Source organism: Catharus ustulatus, chromosome 4, assembly GCF_009819885.2.
Source record: "Catharus ustulatus isolate bCatUst1 chromosome 4, bCatUst1.pri.v2, whole genome shotgun sequence".
NCBI classification, from domain to species: Eukaryota; Metazoa; Chordata; class Aves; order Passeriformes; family Turdidae; genus Catharus; species Catharus ustulatus.
Window position 1 is genome coordinate 59,601,548 of NC_046224.1, and position 23,903 is coordinate 59,625,450.

The 23,903-nt window shown below is 43.6% G+C and overlaps 1 protein-coding gene across 1 annotated transcript; it reads left to right on the top strand.

Annotated features, from left to right (window-relative positions):
* Positions 1 to 6,613: 6,613 nt before the first annotated feature.
* Positions 6,614 to 15,580, top strand: GABARAPL1 (GABA type A receptor associated protein like 1). Its single transcript, XM_033058308.2, has 4 exons — positions 6,614 to 6,799; positions 10,395 to 10,473; positions 11,468 to 11,586; positions 12,896 to 15,580. Exons 1-4 carry the CDS (start codon positions 6,710 to 6,712, stop codon positions 12,959 to 12,961), a joined length of 354 nt encoding a protein of 117 aa, XP_032914199.1. The 5' UTR covers positions 6,614 to 6,709; the 3' UTR covers positions 12,962 to 15,580.
* Positions 15,581 to 23,903: the final 8,323 nt, after the last annotated feature.

Below are 23,903 nucleotides of genomic sequence, written 5' to 3' on the forward strand. Positions count from 1 at the left end.
CTTTTTTACACCTCCTTCAGATAATTTGCATTCTCCAAGCCCATTCATTACAGGCACGAAACACCAGAATCACACTTTGCACAAGTAAGCAGGCAGCAGGATCAAGGTGCTGAGGCATTTTGCAGGCTAGTGATCTGCAGGGTGCCTGCAGATGCAGCCTCATTCCTCCTGCCTTTAGACTAAGTTTCCTGAGCATGGCAGAGAGGTCTTCAAAACAGAAAAAAAAAAAAAAAAAAAAAAAAGGAAGACATTTGTGAATGTCTATTACGACCCAATATTAGCACCAAACTTCTGGAAATTGCCAACCATGGATAGTAAATTTTAAAAAAATAATGGAAACAATCTGCATGTAAATGAAAGACAGCATACATACTGAGTGTATGTATGCAGTGTGCCCTTAATGCCCTGCAGGACACATAGAATGAACAGTCTGGTTCTGAATGGGATGTATAGCAAATCTGAAATGGTAGTCACAAGCTCTTATATTTGAATTTTAAAATATTATATATGTACCAACAGATCAAACAAGGGGAGGAGCAAGAACACTACCTCTGAAATAAAGCTCAATCATATTTTCAATGCATTCATATAGTATCATTTATTAATTCCTAATGTCACTGTCAAAACCAGATCAATTGAAGTGAGACCATTTGAAACATGCAAGCCATTTCTCAGACTAAATAATTTGTGAGTCTCTCCTGGTCAATACAAATATGTTGAACCATCCAGAAATGACCATAGGTATGGCCCATCTGTAAAACCTTGGACTAGGCAGTCAGGAGAAGGTGAGTGTTGAACTACATCAATGTTGTCTCTACCCTGGATTCAGCACCTGAAAGCATTAAAGCAGAACAACGTTAACTTATCAAATGATGATTCATTCAGCCATGAATAAATTGCATGTATATGTTCATGTTTATATGAAGGCACAGATCACATCTTTTGAAATACCTGCAAGGCCCTTCCTGCTGAAGTACCCAAATTCCAACTTTAGTTAATATGCTGGTCTGCTTTCCTGTGAAATACAGAAAATACTGTTATTATGGAGATAAAAAGAACAAAGACAATGTTGGACAAGGTCCAATATAGACTAGTTGGACTAGTTCCAAACATGTTTGGGAACCTAACTGCTGTTGAGATTACAACCATAGAAAATTTTAGAGAAGGTTGATAAAATAGCTTCAGGAATAGAATAAAGCTAAATTGAATAACCAAAACATCTTTGATGATGCCCCAGACCTTGACCAGTCACAGGAATTTTGTATCTAAAGAACTTTAATGAGGGTCTTCATTTTGAGGTCACAAGCTTCTTCCTAAATTGTCTAGTCATTATTAACTATGCTTATAATAATAACATTATTATTAGCAAGTACTAAATTGGAGTGGAAGAAGTAAAGAAGTGGCATTAAGTCCCTTCTGCTATTACACCTTTCTTCAGTCTTAGAATTGTAGAATGGTTTGGGTTGGAGAGGACCTTAAAGATCCTTTAGTTCCAACCCCCTGCCATGGGCAGGGACACCTTCCACTAGACCAGGTTGCTCAGAGCCCCACCCTGCCTGGCCTTGAAATAATAATAATAATAATTATAACTGTTTGTGGAACACCTGTTAGAGTGACCTATTTTATCAGCTGCTCTCTCAAGTGCTGTTCAGGCCTGGCTTCACCGAGCTGCAGAACATTTCCTGGAAGGCTCTTGTTTACTCCACAGTAAAAGCCTGAAGCAAGCAGAGACATTTGAGTCCACTGAACATGTGTCAGGTACTGTCAAGCCCAGAAACTCCCTGGAAGTCTTTACTGTGCTTTCCAGGGGGAAGATCCAGCTCATCCTGCCTGCAAACCCTGAGTTGTCCTGGCATTTAACACGTGATGGTCACTCTGCTCCACAGGGCAGCAGTTCTGCCTGGAAAGCCCGGTAGTGCCAGTGCAGGAGCAGTCATTAAAGCATCCTTCAATTCCTGAAAGCCCTTCCTGCAGTCAGCCTCAGCTCTCTCTTAGAAAGGGGCTCAGGATTGGACAGCAGCCTCTTTTCCTTCCTGGACCTTTTGAGTGATTTCCCATCCCTTCTCTTCTAATGCTAATACCATCAGATCTCTAGGTACATGCATACATTCCTTCCACCAATCAGGATTATTCCACAAATAATTTTTTTTTAAAAAATCAGCATATGGTGGGTAGTCCATTGCAATCCTTCTACAAAACAGCATTCATTGCAAAATGGTATTGTAACTTGCAGTCTCATTAACTGGTCACTTTTCACAACCATAAAGTTTATGCATCAGCCACCAATAATTACAATATTCAACAAATTGTTTTTGTGTCAGGGCGTCACCCCTCCCAAACCCCCAACCCTTCCCAGTCCCTTAGAACACAACCCAAAGGGGAACCCTTTGGGATCCCTTCTCTTGGGAGCTATGAAAATAGCCCCACTCCCATATTCACCATCTTAGGAAAAAAAACTTTAAACAACTTTAAAACCTTTTACAAGCTTTCTATAACCTCTTACAGTCTTTTACAACTTTTTACAACCTTTCCCAAAACCCAAGCCGGTGAACATTTGAAAAACCTCTGAGCCTCACACTGCAGACTTTCTATTAGTGCAACTTATGGGCAGGAAAAATACCTTCATATAAAGTAATTAAGTAATGTTGTATTTTTTTTCCCAGAAAGGGCAGAGTGGTCTACGCACCAGACCAGGAAATGGGAAGATCTCCCCGAAAATATTTTGGTATGCACTGGACATTTGACAATTCCCGGTCTCTTTGTCCCTCTGGGGTACCAGAACTGCCACCAAAAGCTGGGAAATAAACTCTTTAACCAGTTTGTTAGGGTAGAAAGTCAACATTACTTTATTCACTGTTAGGGTACATGGGGACAGCTCCACAAAACATGCCAGTTATCAAAACCTTTAACTATTTATACATTTGAGCAAAAAAAAGAAATTTGTGTTCATTGGCTTACTAGCTACAAAGTTCTCTTCACAAATCAGTATTCTACCACCTATTGTTATTTATTTATTGCTTCTAATGCTAATTAATCCACATTTTTATCCTTTTTATTCTTTTTCCCAGAGAGAGAGAATCTCAGTAATTGTCTTTGTTAGTTTTTCCTTCATCTCCAGTTTCAGTAAGTGTCTTTGTGGTTTATAAATTCTGCATTCTTTGTATCCAGGTCTCAACAACAAATTTGTCTCTCTGGTCTAAGAGCACTGCAGCACGTCTGTCCCAAAATTTCTAAAATTCGTTTTTCTAACACATGGGCATCACCCATAGCTTGCCTGTCATCTGTTACCCATTTCACGGATTAAATCTCCTTAAAGCAATTTCCCTCCTCACACCGCTGCACAGGCTCCTTTTAAAAGAATTATTAACTTGTTTGGTAACAGTGCCACCTTTAGGTTCCCCTAAAACACACAGTACTTGAGAAAAACCGGTTTTCAGAAAAATCCCACTGTCCCCAGTGTTGTTATTGTTCCTTTGTTTTCACAGGAACAGTGATGCCACTTCCAAACACTGGCTGGAACAAAGGGATCTCAAACTCTGCTTTGCAAGTCTGGGGTGTTGTCCTTTATCAGCAGCAATTGTGATTGTGTTCCTTAACTCCTCGTGGCATCATTTGTATGACTCTAAGTAACTTTAGCTGAAGCTGAGCTATACAAGTATGGTAAGAAAGAGCCGGGGAAACAAAAAAACAAAAAAAATTGTAGAAAATAGAGCAGCAAAACAGCAGCCCAGCATGGACAAAACAGAGTGCTTTTCTAGAGGAAAGGAAAACATTTAGACAATTAGACATTGTTTACTGGGAGTGACTAACCCTGTGCCCTCATCCAAGACCAATGTGCCCACACAGGCTCTGAAGGTACTGCAGATCCAGTGCCAAGAGAAACTGGTGACCAGTCACGAGGGACCTAGGAGGGACACCAGGCAAGGACTGTGCCATGGATGGCAGCGAGCAGATCAGAGTCACAAGTGCCTTCAGGTATGCCATCTGTGGTTTAATCACTAATCTGAGCACAAAGCACAAATTTTCTGACAAAAGAGACTTTGATATGTAGAGTTCACACTAAAGTTTTTTTGTTTGTTTGTTTGTTTGTTTTAAAGTCTGTAGAGGCATAAATTACCCAAGGGGAGGTAATAATGAGGGAAATATCCAAGTGAGTCCAGAGTTATAAGTAGGAGGACTGTATAGTACGGCACAGGCTGCAAACCCTGCCCCCAGATTCTGTGCAAATATTTTTGTCTCCTGCTCCTATGACTGAAGCATTGGCAACACTTGGGAAATCCCTTGTAGAATGTAGCCACATGACCTGCAGACACAGCAGTACAGTACGTGCTCAGAGCTGTTCTGACACTCTAGGTTAAGAAAAAAAATACACTGTTTTGACAGTCTGTGAAGGACCACTTTGTGCTGGTAGTCCAGGGTAGGAAAATTAGCCAAAACCATTTCCAGTTCCTCCCTCTGGCAAACAAATCCAGAACGTGGGGCTTGTCACATGCCCATGGGCTGACATTTTAACATCCCTAAGTCAGATGTTTAGGTGTTTGTCACTGCTTCTGCATGTATCATCTTCCTGCCTGCTTTGCCAGTGACGTTATTGTTATTATTGAAGCTGAAGGAGAGAGCTGGGAATTCAGTGCCTGACAAAGTGGGGAAGCAGGAGGAGCAAGTCCTGGGGCTGGACATCCAGGGCTGCACCATCAGGGCAGGGAGAGAGTTCAGTCAGGGGATTTGCTGAGCAGAAGTCACCTAGCAATGCACTCACAGGGCCGTCTTTGCATCAGAACAGGAAAAAATTCTGGCACTTCTCTCTGATTTGTCATGAGAAATTAAAACCAGGTGTTACCTTAGCTGCCTTGGGAACAGTCCTGGGGACAAAAACAGCAATTCACAGGATAAGAGGAGTTTGAGATCAGCCTGCTTAAATTGCCAGAGTATGTTGGTGGCTTAGGTGAAACAAGCTAGAAAACTTCCTCTCTTTTGTCCTTGAGGAAGAGGCATCACTACAGACCTTCGGTGCACCTCCACAACTACTATGCTGCAGGCAGTTAGGAAGGAAGGAGGCCAAACACAGCCTTTATATAAAGTTTAATGCCATGAAACCAGAATTTTCCTTGGGTCTAAAGCCTGGGGTTCCTTCAATCCAGGCTATTTGCTATGGGACTGCAAAAAATAATGCCTGCCTTCTGACTCACCCCTCTGAGCTCCTCTGGCAACTATGGGACAATGTTTACATGTCCTGGGACAGACAGAAAGGTGTTGATGGTGCGTCCTGTACAAACCTTACACACATGAACTGCTGAAGGCTGGGTCGTGCTGGCTGTGACCTTCCCACTGTGGGCTGCTTTATCCTTAAGAGATTTGGGCATGCACCTGTTGGAACAGACCATTAGCAGGAGGTCACACTACCCCATAGTAAATAAAAGTGTTTAGTACAAAAAAGGTACCTGCAATAAAAGCTTAGAAAGTAAAGGACCTGCCAGGGTTTTTGTAGACACACTTTGGGCATCCAAAAGTAGGTGTCATGATTCAGGTGAGAAAAATCACACCCCAAAACCCCTTTTCCTACTCCTGTTCATCCTCAGTCAAGACACGGGGTTGAATTAGGAAATCTGGAATTAGGAAATCTTTTTACCTCTGACTTTGGTGTGGGAGAATCACATTATACATCTGGCTGTTCCACTCATATTCTACTACAACTAAAACAGATAAAAGATCAGCCTTGACAAGATTCTGCTTCCTCTGGAGTCAAGCATGCCAAGAAAAAATAATTTCATACAATCCAATTGATTGTCCCTAGGGTAGCAGCAATTGATTTTTGTCCTGATTTGAGCATGCTGAGCCATTCATTAATCCCTGCTCTTCTGCTGGTCAGTCAATAATTGTGAGTTGATCTACTCCTAGGGAGGAAAACACCCAGATACTGTATGTACCAGCTGAGTAACTGGGCTGAGCCACTTTTTTGGCTTGTTTGCAGACTGTTACCTTCAGCTGGCTGCTGCTGGTGTGATACATCACATGGCACCCAGATGCTACAAACAAGGCAACGATCCAGATCCACCAGCCACGGGGACGGTCCGAAAACAAACAAGTTTTTTTTTAATTTTTTTTTTTTGGTACAGGTCCCGTTCATTTGGACAAGCAAGGGCATTCAGCTCTCACCCGGGCAGCCCCGAGCTGTGTCCCCGCAGGGCGCTGGGCACGGTGTTTACAACCCCTGAGTCATGCTGCGGAGGGCGGGCGGTGTTTTCCTGCCTTTAAACTTAAAAAAAAAACAAACCAAAAAAATTAAAAATTATTGTTTTTAAATATTTATTGGTTTGTTTACGTATGGCCGGGCAATGAATCAATGCACGAACAGAACGCGCCGTGCTGTGTCCCCTCCTTGTACCCCACCCTCTCCCCGTGACGTCAAAGCGTAGCTGGGCTCGGGGGGCGCCTCCACGTGACGTCACACCGGCGCCGTGCCGGGGCGGCGCCTTCCCGTGACGTCACGCAGGGATGCGCGGGGCCGTGACGTCAGAGCGGCGCCGTGCCAGGGCGGTGCGTGCCCGTGACGTCAGAGCGGCTCCCGGGAGGCGGGAGCGGCCGGAGCTCGGCGGGCGGCGCTCGGCGGGGCCGGGCGGAGCTCCGTGCGCAGCGCCGGCCGGGGCGGAGCCAGCCCCAGTAGCCGCAGCAGCAGCAGCAGCCGCCCGCAGACGGACAGCCCGGCGCCATGAAGTTCCAGTACAAGGAAGACCACCCGTTCGAGTACAGGAAAAAGGAAGGGGAGAAGATCCGGAAGAAATATCCCGACAGAGTCCCCGTGAGTGCGCGCTGCCAGGGCGGCCGTGGCTGCGGGCCCGGGCTCGGCCGCCTTTGTTTTCCGTGCCGGCCGTCGGCTGCTGCTCGCCTCGCTTTGAAGGCGAAAGGGATGGGTTCAGTAGAGATGATGGTGATCTCGCTGATCTGATTCAAATCCCCGGCTGCTTTTGTCCTTAGTGCAAAGCTGGGGCTATTTATGCTGCCGGGGAGGGCTGCAGTGTGGGTGGGTGGGTGCGGGGTGGAATACACCTTTTTCCCTGGGATCCGCAGCAAGTCCACAGTGGGAACGCGGCTGATCTTTTCCTGGCATGCGTGGGGGTGAGTGGGGAAGGAGCTCACCCTTGTTTTTGTGAAAATGCGGATCGGTGAGTGGGTTAACCGGGTATTCTTCATACTAAACATGGTCTGCATCCGGGTCATCTCATACGGCTCTGTTATTTTTATTTTACCTCGGCTTGGCTTGTCTCTTCGATATAGCCTTGCTCTTTTCCTTTGCATAAGCAGAAAAAATGATATTTCTCAATCCTTTTGCCCTCCTGTTTAATCATCGTGTGGAGAAAATGTCACTTGGAATGCAAGGTCATCTGGCTAAATTTTGCTTCCTCATTCTTAGGCCCCTTTGGAGTGCCTGTGGGAAACTTCTGGCTTCATAATTCCGAATAATTATTGAGACAGAAAAAAAAGAAGAAATGACAAATCCATTTAAGTGTAGAGTGGTTTTTTCCTTTTTAATAAACATTTTGCAAGTTTTTTTTTTTTTTTTTTTTCTATCCCCACTGGAGAGGTCTGCCCCAGATTTACTGCATTCGAAAAAACTGGGATCTGCTCTCTAAACCTAATGACAAAGGGGGATCCGTTACACCCTCTGTTTTCCCTGCAGGCTAGCAGCATTTTTTACATGAGGACTAACCCTCAAATGGACTTGGAAAAGTTTTTGGAAGTCAGTATTTGGGTGCCTTTTTTCTCTCTGTTTTTTGGGAGGCCTGACACAGTAGGCTGAGCATTCAGCAGGTCAGCTTGAAGTGTATGGGGTTGGGTATTTGTGATGAGGGCTCTGTAGGTCTGCCATGAGACAAGGTGTAAATTGAGGATTAACGTGGCAGATTGCACAGCGGGTCATGACAAATGTGTGAGGAAGAACCCTGTGGGGAGCCCAGGACAAGGCCCAGTCTGGCAGGAGGTAAAGGAGGTCAAGATAGAGAGGGCATCAGCAGAGCTTCATAAAGAAAACCAGGACCAGAATAACAAGGTGTGCTGGAGTTAAGGATAATTGGAAATTATGCACAGCAAGGCCCAGATGTGAATTATTAGGGATAGCCTCTTGCCAGAGCTGCACACAAAGAAATGATTGCAGCACTCTGTTCTTCCCATCACTTCTGTGTCTGCCCTTCCTGACAGCAGGATCCTTGAAGATGTCATCCTTTTGGCTGCCTACGCTGCAGTGCTGTGATACATCTCAGCATGGTGATGAGACTTTACTGCCCTGCATTATCACAGTCACCACTCAACAACAGTGCAAACGTAGATAGTCTGTATTCTACCCTTAGGCTTTTCCTTGTAGGTTTTTTAATGCATGTGAAGGGTTTAGTGCTTCAGAAGAGATAACCTGCATTACCTAGCAAACTGACTGCAGTTCCCAGTCAGATCAGCAGAGCACCTCCATTCCTTCCCTGCATCTTTGCAGGAGGGAGATGTCTCTTAAGATCTCTTAAATCAGTGGTGGGCTGATTTAAATCTTTCCTGAATCTTTCCTAGGGGCTTAGAAGCCCCAACACTCACCTTCTTCTCATAGGCATGGCTTCTTTTCCTTTAATATCTAATGATCAATCTACACTCCCCGCCTTCCCCAAGTCAGGGTAGTCACTGCAAGCAGCTTGGCTTGTCAGTGGTTTTTTAAATTGGAGGCAAGAACTAAAGATTTCTCCCCACTGCAGTATTGATACTGCCTTGTTTGGCTGTGCTGGTAAAAAATGTGAAAAGTGCTGTTGTTGTTCAGCCCGCACCTGTTCAGTGAGATTGTGGTACTGTCCTTCCCTCACAGCGTTTACCGACTGCATCTTGTACAGAAATGCATGTTCTACCTCAAACTGCCTGAAGGAGCTGGAGTGCCTTGTACTGACTCAGGGACTTGAACATCTTGAAGCAGCTGAGGCAGCCATGTTTCTATTTTAAAATCAAACCTGGACATTTCAGGGAGTTTGGCTGTGATGGCCACATTCAAATGGAGCTCAGGGAAAAGATGTCCTAGTTGGTACCTCTCTGGTGTGAGGTATTTTGCAGACACTCATTTGGCTCTAGAAGGATTCAGGTTAGCATATAACAATCTCCAGGCTAAATACACCAAGCTCATGATAACATTTTGTTCTGGCATGGTGTCTTGCTGGTGGGGCAACATCATTTTACTTCCAAACAAAGCTTAGTCCACAGCAGTTCAACCTTTTCTCTTACACAACAGCAGTATTTTCTGACTTGGATTGCCAAAGAGCTATGGGAGTGTGGAACCCTTAGAAATTAGTCCCACAGTGTCTCAGTTGGAGTATTTAAAATTATGGAGTCTAAGGAAATTTAAAAGTTCCAGAAGTTCAGAAAATCCAGCTTTAGATTTAGTTTCAGTGGTCAGAATTCTGCAGAACAGCAAGCCACATAGATTGTAACAGGATGTATCTTTCACCAGTTCAAAAATACATATCACCAAAAAAAGCCTGCATTTTATTTTCTGCACAAACATAGTAGTTCCAAAGGTTTCAATGGAAAAGGAGATCAGGTCACTTTGGGATACTTCCTGCTTCTGAGGTAAATATTTTGCCTAACTCTGCTAACAAAAATTATCTTTTAGCAGAAGACCTCTTGGTCTGTTTGATCTTAAAGCTGCTGAGCTTTGTATTTTTCTGTATTAAAATATAAAGAAAATAGTGTTTTGTGTCAGAGGTCTCTGTGGGTCCAGTTGCCCAGATGATAGGCTGGTTTTAATTATTGTATGTTTATACAATTAAGAAAATGTCCATAGCTATGTGAAGTATAGATAATACACTGTTAATTTCAGAGTAGAGTGTAACTGAAGAACTGGAGATTTTTAAAAAATCCCCAGTGAGCTGTAGTTTCTCTTCAATTCTTTTCTTTATTGTAGAGCACTTGGTATTGGTGAAAGTAGAAATTAGGATGTGGCACTACTGGGAATAGGGCTGATTTTGTGCAAGGCAGTTTGGAACTGTAGCCTGGAAAGAGTTTAACTTGTGTTCATGTATTAGCCTCCTGACAGCTTCACACAAAATTAACCTGAATTGGGAACATCAAGGTGTCCTAATTATTTTTTTTTTCTCAGCCATTATGGTTTATTTTTATGTCTGGACTCTTTTTTTCACTCACCATGCTTACTGCTGCAGCCCTAGACTCCCAGCACAGCTATTGGGAGTGGTTTTAAGTTGTCTTCTCTTCTTAAGGTCATCTTACCTGTGTGTTCTTTAATGTTGTGTGTTTGTTACAGATTAAATACCTGGTAACACTGTCAAAGGGAATATCCTTATCCACTGATGCTTTTTAAACCATTTTGGTTTATGATACTCATTATCTGTTTCTTGCTTTCTCTCTCTTTGCAGGTAATAGTGGAAAAAGCACCCAAAGCCAGAGTACCTGACTTAGACAAAAGAAAGTACCTTGTGCCTTCCGACCTCACAGGTAACAATGTCTGCTTCCTTTCTTCTTGATTCTCAGTGAGAGAGTCTCAGAAATGCTTTTCACTCTGTGATCAGCACAAAGAAAACATCCAGACAGGCTCAACATCTCGTTTATCCACTGTCCTTGTAATATTTATACCTTATAGCCTAGATTGCAACATGCAGAATTCTCTGGGATCTTTTGAGGTATCTCATTGGCTCAGCTAGTGTGTCACAGCTGAGTTGTAGCCATGATGACAGTGACTAAATTGTGTGTCATGGGCAGTGTCATCATCACCAGGCAATGATGACCTAGCTGCAGAGTTGCCAGAGGCTCTACTCTTGTTGCAGAAAGAGACAAGTTCTTGCCATAGTCCCACCCTTTTCCACCCCTGTGGCTATAGTCATAGCTGCAAAGTTCTTTTTCTGAAGGGTCATGGTGATCTTGAGTGTGACTGCATCTGTTTTTATTTTAGAACATGAATGAGTTAAAGGAACAGCATTTCTTCTTCATGCAGTATTTACTGGACTGTGAAAAACTTTCTTGTGCAACATATTCCAAGTAAATAATAAGAGTTTATTTTTTTTCAGTGATGGCATAACTATTTACACCAAGGCTAAATTCTCTAAGGTGTCTTTGATTTGTAGGATTTAAAGGTTAAGCTAGTTGAAGGTCTTCCCACCAATCCCCTCAATGCTCAGTAGAGCATTTCATACCATAGTAGGTGGAGTGTGGATTTAGAGGGGACATGGCATGAGGTGTGTACTTGGGAAACTGCCACCTCTGGGTGGATTGGCTGCTCATGTGGTTACAGTCATGAAGTTACTGCTTTCTTCTATTTCTTTTTTTCGTGCATTGTTCATTTTCCCCTACTTTTTATATACAGCATGTGACTTCCACCACCACAAGAAAACAGCCATGGTTAGGGATAAAAAACAAAAATAAACAGCAACAACAACAACAAAACCCTCCAACATTCCTTCTACATCTTAAGGCATTCTTTGTTCCTCCTCAGTTGGCCAATTCTACTTCTTAATCCGAAAGCGGATCCACCTGAGGCCAGAAGATGCTTTGTTCTTCTTCGTCAATAACACCATCCCTCCCACCAGTGCTACCATGGGCCAGCTGTATGAGGTAAGCCTGGCCCTTTTCTCAGCAAGAACAATGTCCAGAAGTGTCAGTGGTTTCAACTTGGTGACAGGTGCCTGAACACAGGGACCCTCTTTCCCTGAGCTGTATTCCATCACCTGGTCTGGGGAGTTCCATCCCCAGTTAGGAGCCTGGGGAGCCTTATCAATTCAACTGGATGTTTGCTAGTTGAAAGTGTTGTGGCAAGTAGTTGCCCCAGCAGTGATACATTGGTCCTACTACTTTAAGAGAGTATTTAAATAAGCCACTTCCTTATCAGAGGAAGGATTGGGGCTGGGGAGGTGGAGGACATAGGTTTTGCTGTGTATACAAGAGATTTCCTTTTAGCCAGTAAAAGCAAGTAAAAAGCTAGTAAAAGGGCCAGTATCACTGGGTTTCCATCTGTCTAGAAATACTTTCTTGGGGAGCACGAATTCTTTGTCTAGAATTACTTTTTTGTCACTTGGACTGTGTAAGTGAGGATTATGTAGGATGCTGTGAGCACTGCTGCCCGCTGTTTCTACTCAGCAGTGTTATTTGATCAACCTTAAAGGCATATTGGATGCCCATATTTCTCATTTCTGTAGCCATTATATCATGGGTGGTTTGCAGCCTGGATTGATTTCTCCTTGATTTCTCCTTCTGCTGGGTGTTTTAATAAAAGAGCTCTGGTGTGGTGCTGTGAGCCTTGTTTGTCCTGTCACATTTTGACAGTAACTGGACACTTCATCAGTCTGTGTACTGATGAAGATAATAAAAGATAGCACAGGCAGGATGCTTTCCAAATCTGAAAACGTAGAAGGAAGGTGTCTGACTATCCAGAGCTGAGGTCAGATCTCTGTTACTGGCACTCTGCAGAATTTTTGTGTCAGTGTAATCACGTAACATCTCAGCTCTACTGCCCTTATGTAGAACAGTGCTCAGAAATACAGCCACTTGTCAAAGTGTTCTGAATAAAAATACCATCTAGAGGTGATTTTTCACTTGTTAAATCCTTCCAAGTCTCTCTTTTGATCTTAAGACCATACCATACTGAGATACTGGTGAAGAGTCAGAGCTGTTTCTGTTGCATGCTTGCAGTGCAGCCTGGCTGTGGCTTTTCAAGTAAATTCCCTGAAATGTGTAAATTCCCTGCCTGTATGTAGAAGCAGAGCTTCTCTTTGGTCTTGGGAAGCAAAGCCTTTGATGTAAATGGAGAGGAGCAGTGAAAGAGAAGTTACCTGCTCATGTTACAGAGATCTCTGGATTGGGCTTTTCTCACATGCAGTGAGTTTCCAGCTTTGGCTCCTCACTTTGTCCCTTTGTCCCCTGGCAGGATAACCACGAGGAGGACTATTTTCTCTATGTGGCCTACAGCGATGAGAGCGTCTATGGCAAGTGAGCAGCAGCCCCCCAGGCGTGCAGGCTGGATGGACTGATGGAATGGATTGGCGGGGAGGGGGTTGCTGGAGAGGCAGGAGGAGGATGCATGAGAAGAGAAAAAGAGAACTGGAAGTGAACCACATGCACAATGTCATCAGCTTCCACGCATTAATTATAACCATTATTTTTAAAGTGAGGGGAGTCAGGGTAGGGGGACAGGGTGAACTTGAAGACTAATGAGAGATTCCACACTGCGGGGTGGGGAAACTCCACTGTTCACAATTCTTCTCTTGCCACAGCTGGAAGTAGTTAGTGCTGGAGGCTGCTAGACAAGCCAGCATAGAGAAGCTCCAGGAGAGTGACTGGGCAGAATGGCCATTTTCATGTAACCCTTTCATTGGATGAAGAAGGCATGCCATGTATTTTACACTGACCTTGTCCTGTCTTGTCCATGGCTCCCATTCAGTGAGCTGTGAAACACTTCACTCTGCTCACACAAGGCTGTCCTATGCTGACAGTCTGTAGTCCAGCTGCTACCCGTGAATTGTTCCAAGGATATTGTGTTTCCCATCATTTCCGTCAGTATTAGAAGGGCTGGTATTTCTGTCCATCAGTATTAGAAGGGCTTACTCTGAGGGCTGGGAACTCCTCAGCTGTAAGACATGAAGGTTGGGGAAAGGAAGGAAAGATTCTGCAATTTTTTTTTTCCTTTATTGCTTTAATTGCAACTGCTGGACAGAAAAAACGACCCTTTTGTTCTTTTCAGTGTAGTCAACTGATAAACTCATAAGCACAGGATTAGAAAGGATCTCCAGAGCCCACACCAGCTCTGAGACAGGCCTGAGTATCCCAAACATGTCCACCATGGCTGCTCACCAACTTGTTTTTATTGAACTTCACTGAGGAAGATCCTGGAGGCTGCTGAGATTGTCTGTTCAGTTCCTAGCTAGCCTACAAGTGAGACTGCTTTTCCTGATACCTAACTTTAGTCACCCTTGCTGTGCATTAAGGCAACTAACTACTAGTGGTCTTGTTTTTGGTGAACACAGAAAATTATCTATCAGTGTTGTCCTTGTACCAGTCTTCTGCAGATTTGAAGAGGCAGAATTCCTGTGGGTTTAGCCTTCCCTTCCATGTCTCATCCCTGTACAGCCCTTGCACCACGTGCACAAGCGTAGGAAATCAGTCACTGCCGCATGTGTTTTGCTGGCTTTTTGTGATTGGGCAACAGTGCCTCTATACCACAAGAGAGGTTCTTTTAGACTTGAAGGGAAAAGGGAATAGATTATCTATAGAATTTTTTTTCTTATTTTGTTTTAAGACAGTGTTGTTCTTAGAAGGGTGTCAGATGGGTACTGTCCTGTGCAAGCCTTATGCTGTAGTGCCAAAGTAGTTTCTTCCCAGTGGCACGAACAGCAGATTTTCCCATTACTGCCATAACTATGATGAAGGAATAGTCTTGGAGAGTGAGCTGGCTTTCAGGAAAATTCTGGGTCTTATCTGAAAATCAGAGAACTAAGCCTGAATTACTGTAAACATTCCTACATTTAAGAGAGGGACCAAGAGGAAGGACAAGAGAAGAAGGATGGAGAATACAGGTGAATTCCAAATGAGGTTGAAGGCGTTTGCCCAGTTTACTTATCTGTAAAGTTAGATCACCATTCCCTGTGTTCCTCAGGAATGACAAATCAAGATGAGTGCTTCTCTGAGTGTGGGGAACAGGAAATCAGGTTTCAGCCTTCTCTGACTGTTGTTATGTGGAGGTGCATGAGGCAGGAGAGCTGATGGGAGTGTCAAGTGTGAGTTACTGGCAGAACTGTGAGGGTCAGGAAGGGCATCATGGTGGGGCAGGAGGGTTACTGCCTGTGTGGGGTGGGAGGTACCAGAAGAATGGGAGAGAAGGGAGAAACCACCAAGGATGCAGACAGAGTAGTCAGAATGGGCAGACAGAAAATGAGGGAGCAGATGATGAAGTGGTTGGCATAATATCCCCAGTATTACATCCTGAACTTCAGGTTTACTGTTCTATCCTGTGTTCATCTGGAATAAATGTGTTTGGATGGGTTGTTCCTACTGCCAACTCGGATCTAACTTCAGTTTCTGCCTGCACTGCTCAGTCCTCTGTTTTAGACTCACTCTCCTCCAACTACCAGGCTTTCATTACATTCTTTGGGTGCAAATCTGCATCAATCTCTTGTTTTAGGAAGCTCTGAATGTTCTGAAGCAGAGAACAGACCCAGGAGGCTTTCTAGGATAAAAGAGAAGACGCAGGCAGATGGTGTGCATCTCTCTGCTGCTGTCCCACTTGTTCATGCCAAGCACATGGTTAAGCACACTCAGGGGAGAGAAAAAGTTGGCATCTGGGGTGCTTGGTTTTGTGTTCAGTCCTCCCCTCCCGCTGCTGGGTTTATAAATGACACATGGGACTAATCACAACTGTTTGTTACGTGTAGAGTTTACGATTTGATTTAGTTCTTTTACAGTTCTTTCAACTGAATTGTGGCATTTCTGTTTTTGTGCTAGTATTGTACAAGGTAATGATGGTAATTTTTTTGTGTTGGTTAGCTGCAGGTTCTTGTAAAATAAAGTTCAGACTAGAGCTTAATCAACTTATCAATAAAGATGCATTTGAAAATCACAGATTGGTCCAAAATGGGTGACTAGCATTTCTTCCTGACATCAGCTTGTAAATAAAGGGACAACTTTGCCAGAACTTCTGCTTTTTCCCACACCCCCAGATTTACTTTGTCCTCCCAGGACAAGTCCCATCTCTCCTATTTTTGGTGGTGTTGTCACATACACACCTTGCTGTGTTTTGCCATGCCACCAGTGGGAATTTACTTAGACCCAGATGATGTGAGAAAGTCTTAAGGTGCATAATGAATACACTGATGCATTTTATGCCATTTTAAGGCTTTGAACAGTGATGCGTCCTTGGGGGCATCACCAGCCCTGCCTGTCCCTGCCAGGCTTCTTGGGCCACCTGTCCTGATGCCCGTGGCCAGGACTGTTGCCACCTGTGCCAGCACTGCTGCAGCAGGGCTGGCCTGCAGCTGTCCTCTGCCCTGCGTGGCCATGAGCCCACTGAGGCCTTGCCCTCAGCCCCGTGCAGCCATGAGCCCTGTGAGGCTCTGCCCTCAGCTCTGCGCCGCCATGAGCCCTGTGAGGCCCTGCCCTCAGCCCTGTGCCACCATGAGCTCTGTGAGGCCCTGCCCTCAGCCCTGTGCCACCATGAGCTCTGTGAGGCCCTGCCCTCAGCCCTGTGCCACCATGAGCCTGCTGAGGCCTTGCCCTCAGCCCTGCCTTCACCGGGCCCTGGCCTGTCAGCGGGATTCCTGCCTCATCACCTGTGGATGGGGCTTGTCACCACCTCTGGCTGTGCCCCACTGCCTCAGGTGGGTACAGTAGGACAGGTCTCCTGTGCTGTGCCAGCCATGTCCCTCAAGGAGCCACTCGTCCTTCATGTGTCACCACAGCCCAGGCTAAGGTGGAACTCGCCATGGGAAGAAGTGGGAGAGGCCCAGGTGTTCGCCATGCCACAAGGCCCTCTAAAGGTAGGAGAGCAAAGATAAGGAAATCTGGGATTCCTTGAAAAGGAAGCCTGCAGTAGTGGCAAATGAGGCTGCTTTTCCATGTGGGTATTTGTGTGCTGAGGGGGAAGAAGTCCTGGCAAAACTAGCAGGTGCCATTTGTTCAGCACCATGACTCCAAGCCAGGCTCTGGCAGTGTGTCTTGGTTTAGTTTAGGTTTGTCAATTTTAATATATTTATTTTTTGTTGTGAAATAGGATTAGGAGTAAAAACAAGGCAGGCCTAAAACTTAAAAGGATAAAATGAAGAACTTCATTAACAACACAGAGAAAATAAGAAATTTAGAATAAGATCTTTAGACTACTCTTTTCTTCCTCCTACTTCTACATTTTTTAACAACAACATACAGAGACACTTTAGTTAGTCCTTTACTTCGTTGTTTTAGTTTTCTTTACAGAGAGGAGTTTTTTCTTGTTTGGTTGTAGGGATTTTTTCAAGAGAAAAATAAAGTTTTCTTATGTCTTTACTTTTACGATTCGCATTTGTCTGGGAAAAATCTGTAAATCATGAAACTTCTCTTATTTTTACAGCTTTTTTAGAGCTGTGTTTGTAGGCCATGTCAAACTTATGGGGTATTGTTTTTAAGAGTAAGCCGTTTAAAAGAAGAAGTTTTCTTTTTTTTTTAATTTTTTTTGTTCATACCTTATTTTCCAGAGGAGAGGTTTCCCCTTTCCCTTGGAGCAGAGGATCTTTTTTTAAAACACTTTAACTTTTTTATGTTTTTTCCACTATTTATAGGAAATTTCAATGCAGTATAGCTTACAAAAAGATTTTTCAGCTAACTTTCACGGCTCAAGTACAAAAGTGGTGTAAAGTATATCTAAGTAGTCATCTCCCACTCCCCCTCTCACCCTTTCCTAGGAAAATGGTGCCACAGGGATGTTTGTCCCTGCCATGCTGCTTTGCATGTTTGTATCAGTGCCATTGCTGAGAGGCACTAACACAAAATGTGATCTACCTGCTCCAGATGTGGAATATTAGCTTGTGCTCCAAGGCTTTTATTTATATATTTATGTTTTATTTATAACCTCTTTTCTGTGGGTTATAGAAATGGTATTAAAGCAAGGCCTGGGGGAAATGATGAGCTCAGCTGTTTTAGAGTGGTTAAATAATTAATTCTCTGCCTTGGTCACTGTCACTGCACCTGTGATCCTTTCTCCAGTCATCCTGATGCTTTTCTTTGAAGAAAATATTTTACTGGAGCACAGACTACCCAAATTAAGAGATCACTTATGTTGGGGCCTTACAACATCACTGTGAAGGACAAATATGAAAGAATATAAAAAGTCCCAAATCATACTAAACACTGATGTTTTCTCTTCCATAAAACAGTCATGTCTGAGATGAAAGGAGCACTGATTAAAACAGAAATAAAACTACCAGAGGGAGAAAGTCCAGCTCATTGTTGCCACTCAGTCTCAGATGGATGCTTCCCCAGGGTGAAGCACAGAGAGTGACTGGAAACCTCATTGCTGGCATGGCACTTGCAGGACTGACCCAAGCACAGCACAGCTGACCATGAAAAAGCCAATCTTTAGGAGCTGTTTGTGTTCCTGGAAGCTTGCAGGCATCCCAAAGCACAGCTCAGGTCTGGATATAGGTGTCTTACAGGAATTAGTTAATATTCTACTGCAAAAGCTGCATCTTGCAGCACCTTTCTGTAAAGGAAGGGTCTGATTGTCCCTGATTTTCTCTCTGGCCAATGCCATCTGCATGTTGAATTGTTCTTTGGGAATTAAAAGATTGTTAATAAATGCTTGAAAATAGTGATACATGGAAGCAGAGGGAGAACATAAAGGTCCTAACTGTCAAGTGAAGACATTGCTAGAACTGCATTAAGGATGAATGTACTGAATTATTAGCTGAAGGAAAAACTGATCTCATTTATTTCCTGACCATTCTTTATTCCCCCCATATCCAGGAGGAGTCTGTCAGAGATCAAGACCTTGTTGGCTTTTTGTCAAAACCCTCTCTTTATCACTTGAGCATTTGAAACCTAGAGAGCTTTCAGTAGGTAGCAGTGTTTGTGCCTCACCATCCTTGAGCCAATGGATAAAACCTTTTCAGGTTGATAAAACCTTAGGTTTGCTAGCTTGCTGCTTGATCCCTTAACAATTTTCCATGTAGTAGCAGACCCTCAGGTCAGTAAATGTAAATGCCTATATTAATAAATCCCTACTGTTTGCAGAGGATATAACTCTCTGCTGCTTACTAGGGCAAAAGCATTCCCATTCAGTGTTCCCTGCAGATGTGGCAAGTGTCACAGCTGCCACCAAATCTGCAGACTGTTTCCTTGCTGCTGAAAATCAGGCTTTGCTCCCCCAGATACAATCCTTCTGCTAGTGCTCAGCATTATAGATGCTGCTCCCAAGGGACTGATGGAGCACAGGGGGTGACAAGAGGGGGGCAACTGCCTGCAGAACTTGAGAATGTTTCCTAATGTGTCAGGGAGATCAGGAGTTCGTGGTGTATACACTGTACAAAGGGAGTTTTCCTTGGAGTAAACCCTTTACCTTTTCTTTGCCTCTTGTGTCCTGCAGTATCCTATTCCTCCAGCAGCACCTGCCCTTTTCCCAGCAAGATTAGCAGGAGCAGAAAGCTTTCCTTACCCTTTGATGTCCAGCCACCATCTCTCAGAGATGACAGAAGGCTGAGATGTTCTGTCATGCAGCAGCCATTCCTTATCTCCATGTCCTGGGGTTCAAAGACATTTTGCAGCCAGTGAGCAGGGCTGAAAATGCCTCACAATCTCACATCATTCCCACAGTGAATACACACCTGTGAACACACCACCTTGCCCACACACCCAGAAGTGTGGCTATTTCCTGTACACCACACCATGCTCATCCCAAACACACCTGGAACACAAACAAGTCCACCTTTTCTGCCACACCTCCCACCACAGAGTGGAAATTAATTGTGAAACACAGGGTGGAAAAAATGCATGGAGTAATACACAGTCCTGGGCTTCAGGTGATTACAGAAAAACCTGCAAGTGTAAAAGGAGGGAAAAAAGAACATGTAGCCCTCAGAAAAGTCTACAGCCTCTCATCTGTGGAGTGTAAAGGATGCCAAGAAAGCAGTGTGTCATAGCAAACCCTGAAAGAAGGAAGCCCACTACACACAGCCATATTTCAGAGGTGAAGTACCTTGAAATCCCCCTCTTTCTCTGCACTTTGCAGCTGAAGGTGAAAATCAGAGTCTGAAAAAGCAGGACCCTTCTGACTAGGACTAGATTGTGTTGGGATGAAAAGAGGGAGGCAAAGCTGGTGTATTTTCAGTTTGTGAAGTGCAGATGGAGGTAGTAGTATGGTGGAACAAGGTGTGGGAGGGGAGTGAGGACAGATGAGTGGGGAGACTGCAGGATATAGATGAACCTGGCAGAATTGCGTGGGAGGCCCAGCACTAAAGAAACATATTGATTTCCAAGGCAGGAATGAAAAGGACTTAAACTAATGCCAAAGGTATTGCAGAAAAAGCTCCTCCAGATTAGGTGGGTGGTTACTCCAACAGGAATTCAGGCTGCAGGTACAGGACATCCTAAATGCTTTTGTCTGGTATCACACAGAAAATTCATGGCAGGGCAAGGGAGGGAACAGCTCACACAGCTCCTTCTTTTTCTTTAGAGATGTTCTGAGCCCAACAGCAAAATGAGCATATAATTGAAGGAGTGGTATCATTATACAGATAAGCTGGCAATGAAATAAAGTACTTAGGAAAGAAGAAGTAGAAAACAGTGGGTAAAACAAGCCTTTCTAAAAGGCAGGAGTGAAGCTGCAATTCACTGTGTAAAAACGTATATAATGATGATGGAGAAGGTGGTAATACAGATTAGAATCTGAAATAAGTATTGCTCCACTTTCTAGTGATTGTTCAGATGTAATATTGGAATATTTCAGATCTCACTCAGTGCATTTTTTTTTCCAAGGAGCATACAGCAGAAAATGAGCAGTGACAGGTGTGATCATATTTCATTAGTTTGCATTTATTACTTCACACTTACATACTAAGTTCTGTAGCCAGGCTCAGTTCTTTCAGAACTGATCTCTTTGGACTCTCAGTGGCCCTGTGGGGTAGCTCTTGTTGTCTTCAGTCTGCTGCTGGGAAATGGAGGTGCAGACATGTGGACTGGCTTTCCTCAAGGCCATAAAAAGAAAGAGTCAGGAAAAAAAGCCTCGTCTCCCTGATCTCTACAATTTCTCAAGCTTCTGCTCTTTACACAGCACAATTTGAAATGTGGATTTCTGTACATTCATAGATTTTTCATTAATGAAAGAACCCCCTCATTACTCTAGGAACACAGCATTGTAACATTTTGATGTTCTGCTATTTGTGGATTGGAAAATCTCTGATTTCTTTGCCAGAATCAGCAACAATGAGGTAGTTCCTCCTCTTGACAATACTGCCAAGGCAACACTGCTGAATTGTCTTTGAGCAACAGCTCTCTGCAAAGCTCATTGATACATTTATCTGTGCCTTCTTTCTCTGGAACAAAATGGAAATCACGGTGCAGGCCTGGCGGGGGGTGGAAAAAAAGGCACATTTTCTTCTTGTAATTTGAATTTTGATAGATTTTTGGTAACTTAAAAGTAGTATCTGGTCTCCTATTTTACTATGAACATGTTTCATAAACTTAATTCCAGAAGGCAGAACATGAAGTGGGTATTTGGGCCAATTTCTGAGCTCTTGAAAAATCACAGAGCTGCTAAGGCAGGTTCATATTTCAGCATCTTCTTTTATTGTCATATTCTCATATTCTTCCAGAAAGCAGAAAACACACACAAGTAGGGCATCCCATGGAGAAGGAACTGTAATTTCACGTGGTGCACTCACACTTCTCTTTCACTCAGGTGTTGTAGGCCAGTTTCTCCCATAGCTTGGATATTTTCTCTGCTTTCTGCAGTTGGTGTTGGGTTGTCCTAACTACAAAATTACAAAAATCTCCTCTGCAAAGAATTCCTGGTCAGAACCTGCTCCCCTGGGAGGATGTGAACATGCCACCTGGTCTAGCAGCATATGCTTGAACAAAATAATAAAGAAACAATTCTAAAAGGAAAGTAAGCTCTGCTGGGCAATTCAGGCTGAGGTAGCAACAAGAAAAGAACACCACTCAGTGATTTAAAATCTAAGCTTTGCTTGCTGAGGGAGATGATTTAGTGGGTGGTTGGCAATTTCTAGCTGTGAAACACACACAAATAATCCAACTGCAAACTCCATTTGTGTCTGTGAGTGATAGCAGGGGCAACAAGTCTGTATTGAGCAGGGTTTCTGTAGCGAGGCTGCCAGGCTGCCATGTGCAGGAGCTGCCTCACAGCTATTTCCAGCTGACTTTGATACGGATGTGAACAGCCCAGGACCTCAGCCTGTCAAAGCCAGACAGATCCCTGACAGAAAACGTGACACCCCTGCTCAAAAAGATTTAAGAGCAACACCCAGAGTAGGGACACACCTGAGGGACTATGGTTTGTGGAACACCCATATCAGAGCAGCAAATGCATGGGTTGGCAGAGAGAAACCACTGCATTCCAACTTCAGCCTCCTGAAGTGCCCAGCACATCCTTGAAGGGACTGGGAGAGGTTGAGTGTAATGCATGGCAAAAACAGGATAAGTTGGGACCAAGAAAGGTGGAAGTGGTGTTGGACTGAAATTGAGTTGGGAGTTAGAGGGAAAAAAAGGTGTTTACCTAAATATTTGTTTAATTGTTCAGTTTTTCTTTTTTTTCTCAAAGGCCGAGTCTGTAATCAAAAATTTTCTCCCGTTGGTGATAATTTAAATTAAATTCTCTAAGTCAAGACTGCTTTGGCCATGACAAATGCCCTTACTCCACCTGGTAAAACTGTCCAAGAGCAACCTGGTGGCACAGCTTGTACATGTACCAGTTCCAACTCAGGTTTAGCCTTCTATGTGATGGGGTTCCTGCCCTCAGCAACAATTGTTTTACTGCCTAATGGAGGTGGCCAGAAAGTCACCAATTTCTTCATTTTCAGGTCAGGCAAGGCTGCTTTAGATTTCTCCACATGTTAATTAATGGTCATTTCTGGTGTCACTAATATGTTGTGGTGATGTAAGGTTGTTATGAGTTCCTCTGTGTTTCTTTCTGATCTGTACCTGAATATATAACTCAGAGCCTTGGCTGAGCTTTTCCCCAATAGCTGTTTGTGCTTTCCTTGTTTTCCCTAGGACTTAGCAGATTCAGGTCTCATTTTGTCTGAGTGATAGCTCTGGGCAAGTTGCACCACACGGCAAGCCTAACTTCTATTTCCAGAGGATCTCAAAGAAATCTACAGAGGTTGATACTAAAATGATCATCCTGCTTATAGGGTTCTTTGAGCTGCATAAAACTATCACAGAGCAGCTACCTACAGGGTAGAAAAAGCATTGAAACATCAGGGCTCTGAAGCAGGAATGGGGGGGATACTGTCTGCTGGAACTGGATCAATACTTGCAGAAATCCTGAAGATAACTCACTCAAAAGCATAGTTTGAAAATTACATTGGCGTAGTTTGGACTGGAAAAATGAAAGACGTAAGCCATGTGTAATGTGGGAGTTTTGGAAGCAATAAAAATGAAAGACTAACTTACATAAGGAAAGAGCAGAGAAAAATTCTATAGGGTGGCTACAATTTAGGGATAGTGTGTTTTCTGTGGAGTTTTGTACTCATCTTAAAAAGTACAGAAAAAGAGATGGGCTTAACCAGTCTGAGTGTAAGACAGAAACATCCCAGTTATTCTGGTTTTCCACTTTCAGCAACTATTACAAGCTTTTTCTATTGAGAACTCATGTCTTAGTGAAAGGACTGAAATAACCACTGCTTACATAAGATTTTCATTTGTCTGCCTGGTGGGGTGTAGGAGCTGTGAATCTCCAAAGTGTGGAAAGATTAAAAAGTCATCAGAAGGGACAGATTCAATAATGTTAGCGCAGGACCCAAGACCACAACATTAAGTAGGACTCAATGCTATGAAATTTAGACAAAAACTTCTCAATCCTGTCAATAATGTGAAAGTATTCACAGTGTAAAGGAGAATAACCATATCCTTCCAGCTGGATAATAATGACAAGCAGGAAATACCAAGAGCCTTTAAAGATTGGGAAATAGCATCAAAGGAGCCTTAAGAATTTACTCTAGAAGAAAAATAATAGCTGCTTGTTTCTGCTCTCACTGGCATTATAGAAAAGCTTCAGTTTGGGTTTTATCAGAGCATGCTCTGCATCTAAAATCTGAGACAAGATTCTCCTCTAGGCTACATTCCTGGCACTGAGGTTGGTAGAGCTGCACAGTAACATCTTGCCTGGTCTGTAAGCACCAGCTTAAAATCTCTCTCCTTCTCTGGCATCAAAACAAGTAATTTGTTAACATCAGGTTTCC

Bases quoted from the DNA above. Each gene is read 5' to 3' on its own strand.
- GABARAPL1 (XM_033058308.2), top strand. From the start codon at position 6,710: ATGAAGTTCCAGTACAAGGAAGACCACCCGTTCGAGTACAGGAAAAAG. The intron at 6,800-10,394 runs GTGAGTGCGCGC...CTCTCTTTGCAG, and splicing joins AATATCCCGACAGAGTCCCC to GTAATAGTGGAAAAAGCACC. The intron at 11,587-12,895 runs GTAAGCCTGGCC...GTCCCCTGGCAG, and splicing joins CCATGGGCCAGCTGTATGAG to GATAACCACGAGGAGGACTA.